We start from the raw sequence: 14,474 nt of genomic DNA on the forward strand, positions 1-14,474 counted from the left end.
ATCTTAATGTTTTTGTAACATGGACGTTGTTGCAAGATGACTTCTGCAACCTAGATGATGTTGCAGAAAAATGGCAGAGGCACGAGTCTAGTGAAGTAGGTCTTGGGCGGCTGATAGAGGTTGCATGTCGTCCGCTTAAACTTGTATCCGACGGCTGCGCGTGTGGCGTAACTATTGTCATGATCAGTTGGGTGATTCTAAATGGTGTTCCTCTTGCAACAAGGCCTTTGTTGCAAAAAGTTATATCCTTTAATTTTCTGCAACAAAACCCTTGCTGCAAAACCTTTTCTTCTCTAATCTCCCGCAGCAAGACCCATGCTGCACAACCTCTTCTTCTCTATTTTTCTGCAACAAGACTCTTGTTGCAAAAATTGCAACAACATCTCTGCCGCACCTAATTTTCCGCAACAAGGCGCATGTTGCAAAAATTGCAACAGATCTCTAGCTGCATCGCGCACTCGTGCAGTCATCGTTCGCTGCCACCATTCTGCAACGACGATATTATTGCAAGAAAAGATGATGAAGAGAAACGTGCAAGGTCAAGCAGGACACTTGTCAAGCAGGGAGGCGGCAAACGCCCCGTGCTACATCTGCTGATCTGAAAAGATGTGGCCAGGAGTAATCCAAAGAGAAGATAAGGTAGCACCCAAAGAGGTGCGCTGGTCCACTTGGACACACGTTGCGTGGGAGGCGGCGGATGGACGAAAGAAAATCCGCCGGTTGACGCTGAGAGTTTTCCTAAAAATTATACCGTGAAAATCCACTACTATAATTTTTGTAGCATATACATTTTATTTTGTTATTTATGTAGATGGTCAAATTTGGACTCAAAATACAAGGGACCTTAAAAACCCCGTAGGGAGAAACTACTTTCTATATTGTTTTTCTTTTGAGAAATTCGACACGTTATTGATTACGAACATCAATATACAGAGTTCCCAGTTGGAATCCGGAGCAGAATACACAGTACAAGAATTAACATCAAACTCAGAAGATAGTGCTATCATGTCTCCTGAAGCATTCAGGAAACGGCCAACATGTCTGAAAGACAAAAGTGAGAACGCGGTTGCAGTCTCTTGATATATTGCTACCACCGGACCAACTTCCGTCCCGTCGAAGATGCCGTTTATTATTGTATAAAAAACAGATGTACAATAACCCGTAATTCCTATTATATAGTTGGACATGCTGGCGGAATGCGGATGCCACATGAGGTGAGTGTCTTGAGCAAGTTGGGGCGATTGATGTAGCCGTAGTACACCGGATCCTGCAAGTACGGGCAGATGCAGCCCTCCTGCTCCAGTGCCCGGAGGTTCGAGCAGCACAACGTCGAAGGTGCACTCCAAGGTTCTTCTTTGATGACTGAATCGCAGGGTGCAAGCATATACAACTTAGCACTACACACCAACTTTTGGGGCATCGCACCCCCTGCCACCACCACTACAAACACCACGCACATCGCCAACACCACCGATCTAGCCATGATCTTTGATGTCCGCGACTTATCTCTGTACACAATGCCCTTAAGTTGATGTGGCGCAAGGTAAGACAAGCACACCACTCGTATTTATAGGCGCAGGAGCGAGGCAGGCAATGTAACGTCTCTAGACCATTTTTTAATAGAAGATTTGGGGTACCTAATCTTGTAAACCTAACAAATCTATATTTATATCTATATGTATCTATATCTAATATCTATATCTATATCCATACCTAACTAATCTAGATCTATGCCTTTTTAGAAAGGAGATGCTTGCACGACTTTAGCGTACTGAAGGCCTTAAAGCGTTTATAACAAAGTCCGATGACAAGGAAAATAAAACAAATAACTAAGTTCGATACAGATCCACGGGGCCAAAGGCTCAAGAGAGAAAATATGCACGACACACGACATGACCAGACTGGCACATCAACACGACGACAGATCAATCTCCATATTGGTTGCCCTCCTCCCTGAGAGCCTTTGCATGGTGGCTGAGTTTGCCACACATCGCCTCAATAGTAGATGCCTCCGTGGTCTTGTTTAGAGGTTTTCACAGCTATAAGAACTAGCTGACTGTCTGTGCGTTGCTACGGAGCAACACAACAATGTATTATTGTTGTATCTGTCCCGCTTCACCCTTCCCTTCACTGGTTCTATGTTTTCTAATTTCTCATCCCACCAATAACCAGACAAACATTGATCACTGGGATGATAAGCTAACACTTCCGATGTTTGTCATTTGTTCTTTTATGGATAGCGCTCATGTGTATGTGTGCTTTCATGAGGATTTTTTACTAACCAGGCCACACTAAAATAAATGCTTCATGTGTTTTCCCTCTTTCATTCTCACCAAGCATGACAAAATTCTCAGAATAAGTGAATTCATCATTGTGCTCACTTGTGCTCCAGGTTAGCTAAGACCCTAAATGTACTTCCAGTCTGAAGTATGGATGGACCAGTGAAATTTACTCCTAATGGCTTTTAGTCTGAAAGTATGGGCTGACAGCTCTTTGTTTCCCTCTATCTAGTGGTTCATATGTACAACAGAGCAACAACAAGCTTGTGATTAATCACTGTCCTCATCTTTACATTTCAGAACTTGTACATCTGATAGATTTGTTATGCCTTGTGCTAATTCCTCACCTAGCTACTGAATGTAAACTATCCCTTGTGTTAGTTCCTCACCTAGCTACAGAATGTACATTCTACTTGGTTCCTATTACCCATTTTATTTCTGATCACGGCGTTTCACATGTATACCCTTGTAGAAAGAATAACGAACCCAATTACTTGTATCACATGTGAGATAGTAGAGGTGATCAAGTATACCTTCCCTCTACTCTACGACAAGCTCCGTCTCTATTGCTTATGCGCTGAGTATAGTAAACCAAATCGAAAGGAAGGCAAATCAAGTTGGAAGTTGAAACCAGCAGTTTCACCTAAAAAGGTACAACTATTATTCAATAAAAAACAACCTCGAGAAATTTCAGAAAATGTAAATTAATTCATCACTTTCTTTTTTAGAACTGTAACAAGGGCACAAGGCAATACCATTAAAAAAAATTCTTAATTACCATGTCAAACCATCCTACTAAACATAAAATAGCATGCCAGTCTGAGGCACGATGAACCAAAATCCAATGACAATATAGAAGTTTTTGGGAATATTGCACGGAGGTAATAATGAGCTATATATAAAATAAAAATGAAAAGTAAGGCCATGTCCAATGTAAGTCGTACCTACAATTTCCTACAATTTTGCTAACTTGCGGGATGCCTTATTACTTTTGAGCTTCCTCATATAGAATTCAAGCAGTTTGTCCTTGAGGACTCAGATAGTTCCGGAACTGATTGTATGACATGGGCATGGACAATATAAGACTTGAGAATCACAATAGAAAATCAGACCTAATTTGGCAACATCACAACAACAAAATATCAGAAATAAGTAAATGTCAAATTGTGTTCCAAAACAGTACAAAAAGTACAAGAGGAACTTGTACTGTTCCCAATATTTGATAAATCTAGGCTCACTGATTTCTTCTTTTATTATAAATCTCGGGATTGTAAATCTGCACGCAGAGTACAAGTAAGGAAAATCATGCTCAAGATGCTCACCCTACTTCTGATTGGAGCAATGAGGTTCTCGATTCAGTAGTGAAAAGGGGAATGGAAGATCAAAAAAGAATTGCACCAATATCATGCATGTACTGGCCAGAACTAATAACCACCATGTAACCATGCGCCATTTTTATAATCATTAAACACACCATCAATCAGGCAAAATTTGCATCTCATAATCTGTAAAAAATGCATAGCACATTTTTACCTAATAAGTAGTAATAATATCGTATCTTCGGAAAATTCATAAGGAGTAAAAATACAGTAAATTAGTGGAGTAGAATGAAAGGGTATCAGTTTATACTTACTGCATATCACGACATAGTTACTACTGATAGTATGACAATACCTGACACGTTTCTTCAAAGTTCTGCCAACAATCAGTCACTTCGGTCACAATAATCCTCAAGAAAGGCTGCCCATCACCCCGCCATCATAAGCCACAAGAAATATTCGTTCTTATTCCACCTATTTGTGCCAAATCTGTTCCAAAGATGAATGGACCACCTCAATCTTTATACATGTATACATGGCATAAACAGAATACTATAATATTTGAATTGGACTGCCATGACAAAGTAGTTTGTAAATTATAGAGTTGAACTAACAAGTTAAAGATAACAGCTGAGGTCGAAACTGACCACGGTATGGAGACTATGACTCTAGCTGAGATTGTGGCACCGTCCAAGAGGAAGCCATCAACATGCCAGCCGGCCTGCATCTTGGTCAGGTACCCAGGAGATGCTGCTGCCATGGCTCGTGCTCGCCTTGGCACTGGCATCGCCGCAGTAGCCTGCATGAGCCCGTGTTGCAGGGGCTGCTGATGTTCACTTCCTCCCCCGGTTCCTCCTGACACTGATGATGTTGTGGGTTCCACCGGTGCCGACGAGAAGGGCATGTCGGTGAGCAAGAACCGGCTGTGAAACTTGTAAGCTCACTGGACATGTGCACCCATGGTCAATCAAGATGTATTACAAACATCTGTCGCACTCGTCAAATCATAGTAGAAGATATCAAGCTCATCAAATCATAAACAAAATCCACTTCACATAAACTTTCACAGGATGTGAAAGCATGCACTTATGCAGTTTGTCAAGAATCGCATCCAACACCTGCCAGTGGGGCCCCCACATTTGTCATTGGGTCCTTGCCATCCCTAATTCCACAGGGAAAAACAGAATAGGAGGAGACCGCATAAAGAAAAAACAGAGAAACTGAACCTGACACCAGGAGCCGCTTCACACTCCGTGCGCTGGCAGCATCACTCCTCCCAGTCCCAACAATCTGAAAAAAGCAGAAGTCACGTTACACCGACGAAATAAAATTTGGCGCAAAACGAATACATCGACACCTTTCATGACTTGATCCAATGCTTCTTGGGCGGCTTGGTCTGCTCCTCCCTGTCACCGTTGTCGCTTCAGCTTGCGCCGGCGGAGGTTAGAGGTGGAGAACCTGTACATGCCGCTGCAGTGCTGGAGGCAGGGCGGCGACGAGGGGAAAAATCATCCACGAGAAGGCGAGAGGATGCGACACAACGCAGTGTTGGGGATGCAGAGGGCAGCGCTACGAGTTGACGTGATTCCCGCATCCTCCAACACGCGGGTAGTTCCTCTCCTGCGACAGCGACCACGGCATGGCTGATGCTTCCGTCGCTCTCTTGGACGTCCCCCTTGCCATCGGCAACTCCAACATCCATGATCCAGCGGAGGAAGGATCTAGCATGCTCGACGCCGCGGCCATGCCGCCGCTGTAGAGCACCACGACCTCCCAGTCCTTGTGCAGATGGTGATGGAGGTATCCGACGCGACCAGTGTCGATGAAAGACGATGCGCATAGGCGGCGGCAGCAGCGAGTTTTCTGTTGAGACAGACGGGATCGAGAATGAGAGGGTTGGGGGAGATCGGGCCTAGGACGTGGGTCGCGGTTCTCGTTTTAGTTTTTCTCAAAGCAGAGATGGGAGCGTGGACTGGTTTTCCGGTTTCCTTGTCCTCGTGTGTGCGGGATGGACTATATTTTTTTTACTGCGCTTGATCAAGGGGTGGAACCAGGGAATCGAACGAAGCGGGGCGATCAAACAAGGTCGAACCATCACGATGTTCGATCCCCTTTAATAATAGAGATGTAGTCATTTTATACAACGCATTAGCTGGGTGTTTAATAAAAATGCCTTCAATAAAAGATTTTGTTTCTAATTTGCCATAGGGGCATGGCAGCATAGAAAAGATAAGCAATGTTAATTTGCGTGAGAGACCCGTGAGCCCCCCGCTGAGGGTATGAAAAGCAACATTATAAGTTTGTGCCCAGCTGCACCTCGTGACATCTTGGACACATCCCTGAAGGAAATGAGCCAAGAATCATTTGAAGAAAATATGATTTGAATCTCCATTTTCCCATAGAGCGGGCACATGTCGCCACCCACTATGTTCAGCTTCTACACTTCACACCCGATGGTAGTCTATTGCGCACAGGCACAACTGCCAAAGAAAAATCTTGATTTTGGTTGGAATGTAATCTTGATTTTCGTTGGAATATGTGCTTTCTAGATATCCATTGCTTGGAAAGGAGCGGCATTTTGATGTAGGAATGGTAAGAGAGCTAGTAGAAAACTGTCCAGATGGCTCAAACTTCCAACGAAAAGAATCAGGTTCAACAGACAGATGAGTGTCCCTAAGCAACGCAACCAGACGACCCGATTCCTCCAACTCTAATGGCCCTAGGGAGCGACAAAATTGAGGACCCCACCGTCCGTTTTGCCAATTCTCGCTGACCAATGAGTTTGGGTACCCCTAAATTGCAAAGAGTCATGGGAACTAAGAGATAAACGGATTTGATCTGAGCCAAACATCCAACCAAAACACCGTGGATTGGTCGTTCCCAATTTTGTGCACAACACCAACACGTAGCAAATAGCGTATCTTCGTAATTTATTTCTAAAATTATGGTTTGTTATGACATGCGTCCATTGAAACTGGAGCATGTTGAAAGTACTTCTACCCGACGATGTCTAAGCACAATCCTCCAACGCTCGTCAGAATTTTCGAGGCCCACTTGGCCATCAAGAAGCAATTCATATGTTTGGTGATGATAATACCGAGGCCCCAACCTCCTTTGGAGCACAGATGATCTGCCAATGCACCATGTGATATTTTTGTTTCTTGAGTTATTTACCCCAAAAGAACCTGGATCTGGCAATATCAAACTTTGCATGAACCGCATCTTGCAACAAGAAGAAACCCATGGTAAACATTGCGAGACTAGATAAGCAGGCATTGATTAGGGTTGTCTTGTCGCCAGTCGATTGGTATCTGCCAACACATGGTTCAACTCTACCGGCAACTCGATCGGTGATAGAGAGGAAGTCTTCAATGGTCAAATGCTTGTTGGTGAGCACCAAGATATTTGATTGGGAGGGATCCCAACCTGCAGTTCATAATGTGGGCTGCCCTCAAACAGTCCTCCAGACTCCCATGACGTATGGCTTTCTCTTATGAAAATTTATCTTCAAGGCGGACATCGATTCAAAACACATTAATAGGAACTTTAGATTTATCAGACTGACGGGGTCATTCTTAATGATAGCTAGATTACCCATTGCACCAATTGGCGTAGAGATCAACTATGGGCCAGAAGTTAAGAGAACTATTTAATGGAATTTTTCATCAATTGCCCGTAAATGATTGCTCAAAAAATGTTCTTATTTCCCTTGATGATTTACTTTTGATGACATCAGACTCTGTTCCTGATGGAGCCACAACAAATGACTTGAAACATTCAAATCGAGAACCCCACCCAGGATTAAATGAGCACGTGAGCATACACGTCAGTCGGCCAGATAGCAGGGGTAAAAGGCCATAAGAGAGGCAAAACATGCCATCCGGCCAGCCGTAGCGGTCCAACACTGGGCAACACAAAACCGCGGGCCAGAACTTTAGCAAACTATTTGAAGCGTTTTCTCGTCAAATGTATACGAATGATTACATTCATAATGCGTTTCCACCTATCTTGATGACCATCAATGCCCATAGCTTTCTCTGACGACTTACTTTTGATAGATGACCAGTTGAGCCAATTGACACAGAGAATAGATACACCCCATAAGCTAAGGGAACTATTTTGAAGGCTTTTTTCGGGTGTATTTGAAGGGTTTCTTTTTGCAGCTGTCTGCAAATAAGTATGTTCATACTGTGTTTCTATTTTCTCTGACAATGTTCTTTACCTATAGTTTTCTTTGACGATTTATTTTTGATCATATGAGACTCTATTCCTAAAAGACTTTTTCCCCAACCGTCTGCAACCGTGCATACACCAACTACAACTAAAAGTAAGCATATATTTTGCGAAATTCACTTTGGCACATGGAAGCATATGCTCCTGCCACCGGCAAGAAAAGATTTCAAAATGTCAAAACATGCTGAACAAAAAATTGGTGTGTACATCTTGACACTATATTTTTTTCTGAAGTGGGCATTCGGTTGAAAGAAAGGACATGTGCTGGACTCGGGGCTAGTTTGGTTGGCATCCACGTCAATGATTGCATGGCCTGGACGATGAGTGGAATGTGCCTGGTCGTTGTTTTGTTGGTGTCCTGGGAGTGAAAAGGCCTGCCTGGCTTGCTGCCACAAGAACGTGATTAGCCTGATGAATTTCAGATTTTTTTTAACGAAGTCAGTTGCTTAGCCGAGGCAATGGGATTAGCATGCCCAGGCGTCCGGTCTCTTGCGCCTGGACGTGCTGCAGCTTGCATGGCACTATTTAATATTACTTAATGATTAGATAACACAGCACCAGGCCAGGAATGAATCCAAACATCGTGCTCCTAGGCTAGCCTGCCCAAGCAGGTAAATGCCAAGTGTCCAGGCACATACCAGGCAGCAGATTTTTTCAGGCATGAAGTTTAGGGTGTCAATCAAACTAACATGTGGTTGGATGGTTAGAGGAACTGTGTTATCCTAGTTTATTAGGATTCAAGTCATGGTGCTCGCATTTATTTCTGGATTTATTTCAGGATTTTCGGCAACGTGTATTCAGTGGGAGGAGGCATTCCCGTCGACGACGAGGTGCCTACGATGACTTCATAAATTTCAAGATGATATGCCAGCTCAGTTTTTCGAAGATGCTCATAGGATAGGGTATGGGTATGTGCATTTATAGCGATGAGTGTATGGGAGCCCTGGTTAGACAACTTGACGCATGCACGTTTCTTGATTGGGCTGATTTCAAATCTGGCCCATTACCCGCTAACAAAGGAAAACGTGAAAAAATAAACAGTGAGAAAGCTGGGGTTCAAACTCTACATCTCACGTCGATACACGAACGGAACCACCACTGGACCAAGCTCGTCTTGGTCTCCATTAACAGAAAACAATTATAGTTATTGCTTTTACTAAAACGTTAATTTAAATTTAAAAATTACCCTAGAAGTTCATCGGTTTTGAAAAAAGCTCATCATATTTAAGAAAAGTTCACAAGAACTTTGAAAAAAGTTCATCGATTTTTAAAAAAGTTCACAATTTTTTTTAAAAGTTCATCTAATTTCGAAAAAGTTCATCAAAATTTGAAAAAAGTTCATCCAAATTTAAAAATAGTTCATTGAATTTGAAAAAGTTCACTAAATTTGAAAAAAATTCATTGAATTTGAAATAAAGTTCATCAAATTTGCAAAGTAGTTCATCCATTTTTTTTAAAAGTTCACAAATTTAAAAAATCATAGATTTTGGGAAAATGTTCATGAATTTCAGAAAAAAGGTTCACCGATTCTGAAGAAAAAGTTCATGATTTGTTTAAGAGCCCATGCATTTAAAAAAGAGAAAAATGAAAAAGCAAGAAAAAAATGAAAAACCGAATGCAAACGTCCAGAAGAAAAACCACGATTGAAGGAAGAAATAACAAGAGAAAAATGAATATTTATCACAACGTGCTGGGAGCCTGGGATGGCCAAATGGCTAGTGCTCTTCCCTTCAAAGACGGAGGTTTACGGGTTCAAAGTCTATCGCAGCACCATTTTTTTTGGGTTTGTGGAAATAATATGGGCCGGCCCAGCTTTGCGGGTTTGCGGAAATGATATGGGCCGGCCCAGTTTGGGGCGCTGTGGGCGTCTGTTTGCAAGAATGCACAGTAACGACCGAAATCACTAATTGGGAAGTGCTCATTGCAAAGATCACTTTCACCTGGGACAAGTGGCGTGTTGCATGTGTGCCACTTGTCGCAACCTGAGAGTTTTCTTTTTTTCTTAGATCCTTTTGTTCAAAATGTTTTATTTCTTGAACCGTGCGTTCAAATCTTGAACAGTTTTCACCGTTGAATTTCTTGCGTCAAAATTTTTAAAACTAGATCTCATGTCGATAGGTTTTAACGATCTTTATTTTCACAAAAAAACTGGACGAAAAAACCAAACCAGGAGCACATGTTTTTCCCTTTCAGAAAGAGGCACGCCCGTGCTTGCGAAATCACAACCGTGCCTTTGCGGAAGCCAAACCGTACCTCTCGCGGAAGCAAATAAACAGAAGAGAAAATGCGTTTTTTTTCTTTTCCAAGGAGGCACGGCCGTGCCTCTCGTGAAAGCACAACCATGCCTCTCGCAGAAGCAAAAATGTGCCTTTCACGAAAGAAAAAGAAAACATGTTTTTTTCATTTTCGAGAGGCACGGCCGTGCCTCTCACGAAAGAACATCCGTGTCTCTCGTAGAAGCAAACTCGTGCCTCTCGCGAATGGAAAAAAAATAGAAAACGTGTTTTTTTTCATTTCCGAGAGGCACGGCCGTGACTCTCGCGAAAGTATAACCGTGCCTCTTGCGGAAGGAAAAAACATAAAATACATTTTTTTTCGTTTCCGAGAGGCACAGCCGGGCCTCTCGCAAAAGCATAACCATGCCTCTCACGGAAGCAAAACCGTGCCTCTCACGGAAGGGAAAAAAACAAAAAACGCGTTTTTTTCATTTCTGAGATGCGCGGCCGTGCCTCTCACGGAAGGAAAAAAACGCTCTCGCGAAAGCACAACCTTGCCTCTCGCAGAAGGAGAAAAACATAAAACATGTTTTTTTTCGTTCTCGAGAGGCACAGCCATGACTCTTGCGAAAGCAAAACCATGACTCTCGTAGAAAAAAAGAAAATAGGTTTTTTCGCGTAATTTTTTTTGTTCCAAAAGTTAAGGAAGAGCAGTGAAAAACCTAAACGTCGAAAAACTCTAGAAAAAAACCGTTTAAAAAGCCTAAAAAACGAGTGTGAAAAAAAATCTAAAGAGAATGTCCAGAACGCGACACGTGATGGGTGAATGAGAGCGCACCAAGTGGCGCTGATCGTTGGAAGGCTCTTGAAGAAGCGTTCATTAATTAGTTGTTCCCGGGCGCCTGCAGCGCTAAATAAGATCGGCACGTGTATATGAGTGCTTTTTTTTTAGAACATGTATATAACTGCTTTTGTGTCTTGTGTCTGTGTGTAAAAAACCAAACTAACCCTCGGTCCACCGAAAGCCCATTCTGCCGCGCTCCGCCCGCAGCCCGCTTCTTCCCCGACCCCGTTCTCTCCGCTCGCACGCACTGCACAACCCACAGGAACGACACACTCTATCAGTGCCGACTCGCCGGCGGCGGTCAACAGATATGAGCACCGGTCGCCGAACGCCGCCCACCGCCGGACAGCTATATGTGCTTCTCCCCTGGTTCTCGCGCGAGTTTGCTTCGCGACCAAGGGAATAGGAATGGAGGATTTGCCATGGTCGACCAGCGGTGGCGGCGATGGGCCATCGGCCACCTGCGCGCGCACGTCCCAGGAAATTGACTTGATTTGCAGTTTGAGAGAGATGATAGTAAACATAAGTGCTTGATCAATTCATCATTTTGTTGGAAACAACATCTTTTACTCGCTTTCTGATTTCTTTTGTTGTAACGTTTTGCTGCGATTGTGGCTTAATGAAAAAAGGTTCAGTTGGGCTAACGCCCCTATAGGCCTTTCCAACTACAGCAAAAAGATTGACACCTTTACGCAAATACAAAAGGGAAATTTTAACTTTAAGGAAATTTTAAGTTTGCAAAGTTGATTTTTCATAACACATAACAGGTGAGCCATCTGTATCCACGTTTCCTACTTGGATTATTATTGGTGTATCCGTAGCCTCGATCATCATTCTGGTTCTCCTTGCTTACTGGATTTTCACCAGGATACAACGACCCAGAGAAAGGATATTAGGTAAGTTACTAATTTCTCAACTATATAAAAACATTAGTCACTTTATTCCTTCTTTTACTGTTCTGAAGAAAAAAGGGAAATGGACTCACAATCCTAATTATTTTCCAGCACAAAATGGTTTGAGGGTGACAGGTGATGCCGCTTGTGATAATCATTCTCTGAATCCTTCTTCGCCTATGACTTCTGTCCCTCCAATTGATTTCCAGATTATAAAAACGGCTACACAAGATTTCTCAAATAATATTGGAGATGGAGGATATAGCATTGTCTACAAGGTAACCTTATACATTTTGTCACAGATTGATTACAGAACAGTATAAAATGAGATAATACAATCAGACATTCCAATGGCACCCTTCAGTGGTAGTTGATTGTGTACTGCATAGTGCATATATATGCTGAATCTACATCGTAAGTTAACGTGGTACTGTATAATCATCAGGGGCAGCTACCCGATGGTACAGTGATTGCTGCAAAATGTTTCAAAGAGTCTCGTCTTACTGATAAAGGCAGGGGAGATTTCTTAAGAGAAGTGAAAGTGATGTCAACGCGCACACATGTCAATCTTGCGAAGCTCCTCTATTATTGCCAGGAAGGAGTTAAATGGATACTAGTCTACGAGTGGATGGAGAACTCAAGTTTGGATCGCCATATGTTTGGTACTCGCTGCAATGCACGCTGTGTTAATCTGTCATTACAAATGTAATCCACAACTGGTCTTATCTATTTGGCCTCACACACCTATTTGGAAACGCAGGAGAAGAAAACAGGTCCCACTCCTCACTGAATTGGGCGCAAAAGCTGGAAATAATTCGTGGGGTCGCTGTAGGTGTTGAATTCCTTCACAGCAAGCAAGTCATTCACAGGGATCTAAAACCTGGCAATATACTTTTGGATGGTTCGTGGAATCCCAAAGTAGCCGACTTTGCCACTGCCAAGCTGTTCATCGACGAGCAGACGGATCCAACATTAGTACTTACACCGTATGATTTTAATTTCCAACTCATTTAATGTTCCATATTCAAGTTAGACTACTAGACATGTACCATATATGATTGTTCTTTTTCAAGTTTCTCTATGTCCAGGAGACCTTAGTTAACTCCCATATTTGTGTTAAATGAAGGGGATATGTCGCTCCAGAGTATATAGGGGAAGGGGCCCTGACATACAAGTGTGATGTATATAGCTTCGGAGTCGTCTTGCTGCAGATCGTAAGTGGCAAAAGGAGAGCAGACACGCCAAGGTTCCTTCTACCTGTAAGTCTGCTCATGATAAAACATACTCCCTGGTGCATCCTCTAATTTCTTCCCACTGAAACAGGCACCACTAACTATGAACGAATAATCTTCGTTCAGCTTGCTACACAATATCCCAACACACGCTACCCGTCCACACATAGGCAGATCAAAACGAGTGCTGCTTTACTCTGTATAACTGAGCTTATTTTTTCTTGCAGACCTATCAATTGTGGAAGGAAGGTAAGAGCTGGGAGCTTCTTGCTCAGGAAGTGGCTGAACCTAGAGCTAGAGGCGAGGTCTTATTCTGGCTAGCCAGATGCATCCAGATTGGTCTTCTCTGCGTGCAGCATTCTCCCGGGGACAGGCCTGACATGTCTGAAGTTGTGACAATGCTAACCAACACCAGCTCACAGGTCGATACGCCACTGGAACCAACACCGAACAGTGGAGCAGTACCCGGCGCACAACCTGGACCGAGCCGGACCTTTGTACCATGGCTATTTTGTTCCTGTGGACGCGACTCCGCGAGCCCAGGCACGGAAGCTACGGTGTAGTGCTTCGGTCTATCAGGGTGAGGCAGTGGCAGTGCAAGAGGAATACGTGGCCTGAAACTTATTACCGGTCTGGATCTGCGACCTGCGGCATGAACTTGATGTTTATTTGTGTACTTTTAAAACCGGATATCGCCATTGTTTTCCTCTGTCTGGATTTGCGCTTGTTCAAACTACGGCAAGATTGTTGGAACTTTTGTTATGAGGATAGTATTATTCTCATAATGATCCAGGCCTGGGAAATCAATGTTTTATTCTTGTATACTAAAGCACTGGATATTACCTTTGTTTTCATTTCCATATTTGCACTTGCTCATTTTAAAAAAAAACGAAGGCTCGCTAAGAGCCCGGCTTTGAATTAACAAAGCCATCAACCGGCCAGAAAATACAAACACACACAAATCCCACGACCAAACGATACAAGGGGACACTCTAGAAGGCTTACAACTCAACGGGTCGCACAAGCTCAAAAAGAATACAAGAAAACAAAGCTCGAAGCTTGTCCTAGCCGAAGACTACAGCCAAACAACCATCTAGGGGTGAGGCACACACGAGCACGACCAGGACATGCTTGCAACAGTGTGGCAAGTGAGCCCGGCCAACGCCCAAGAAGAAAGACATCACACATCCGCTGTCTCTCTCGCCGCAGAGGGACCCTTCCCTCTCGCCATGGCTCGCAAGGCGCCGTACCCCGCGGACTTGAGAGACGCTCACCCTAGAGCAGGGGACGTGCCAGCTTCGGGACCTGGAGCAGCCGCAGCACACCACCACTTGAACATTCGAGCACTCCGCGACTGCCGCATCGGCACAACCTAGAACGCCGGAGAGCTGCAGGAAAACCACCAGGTGCAGCTACTGAAGAAAGGCAGCAGAGGCATCAAGTAAACCGGCAGGCCAA

The 14,474-nt window shown here is 43.6% G+C and overlaps 1 protein-coding gene across 1 annotated transcript; it reads left to right on the top strand.

Annotated features, from left to right (window-relative positions):
• Positions 1-5,237: 5,237 nt before the first annotated feature.
• Positions 5,238-13,579, top strand: LOC123191996 (putative serine/threonine-protein kinase). Its single transcript, XM_044604497.1, has 7 exons — positions 5,238-5,353; positions 6,148-6,190; positions 11,994-12,062; positions 12,230-12,452; positions 12,548-12,770; positions 12,911-13,043; positions 13,244-13,579. Exons 1-7 carry the CDS (start codon positions 5,238-5,240, stop codon positions 13,577-13,579), a joined length of 1,143 nt encoding a protein of 380 aa, XP_044460432.1.
• The last annotated feature ends 895 nt before the right edge of the window (positions 13,580-14,474 follow it).

Source organism: Triticum aestivum, chromosome 2A (genome assembly GCF_018294505.1).
Source record: "Triticum aestivum cultivar Chinese Spring chromosome 2A, IWGSC CS RefSeq v2.1, whole genome shotgun sequence".
NCBI lineage: Eukaryota > Viridiplantae > Streptophyta > Magnoliopsida > Poales > Poaceae > Triticum > Triticum aestivum.

What these genes read in the sequence shown, in the direction of transcription:
- LOC123191996 (XM_044604497.1), top strand. Translation starts at nt 5,238, where the DNA reads ATGGCTGATGCTTCCGTCGCTCTCTTGGACGTCCCCCTTGCCATCGGC. An exon ending in CCAACATTAGTACTTACACC is followed by an intron (nt 12,771 to 12,910) that starts GTATGATTTTAA and finishes TGTTAAATGAAG; the next exon opens with GGGATATGTCGCTCCAGAGT. An exon ending in CGCCAAGGTTCCTTCTACCT is followed by an intron (nt 13,044 to 13,243) that starts GTAAGTCTGCTC and finishes TTTTTCTTGCAG; the next exon opens with ACCTATCAATTGTGGAAGGA.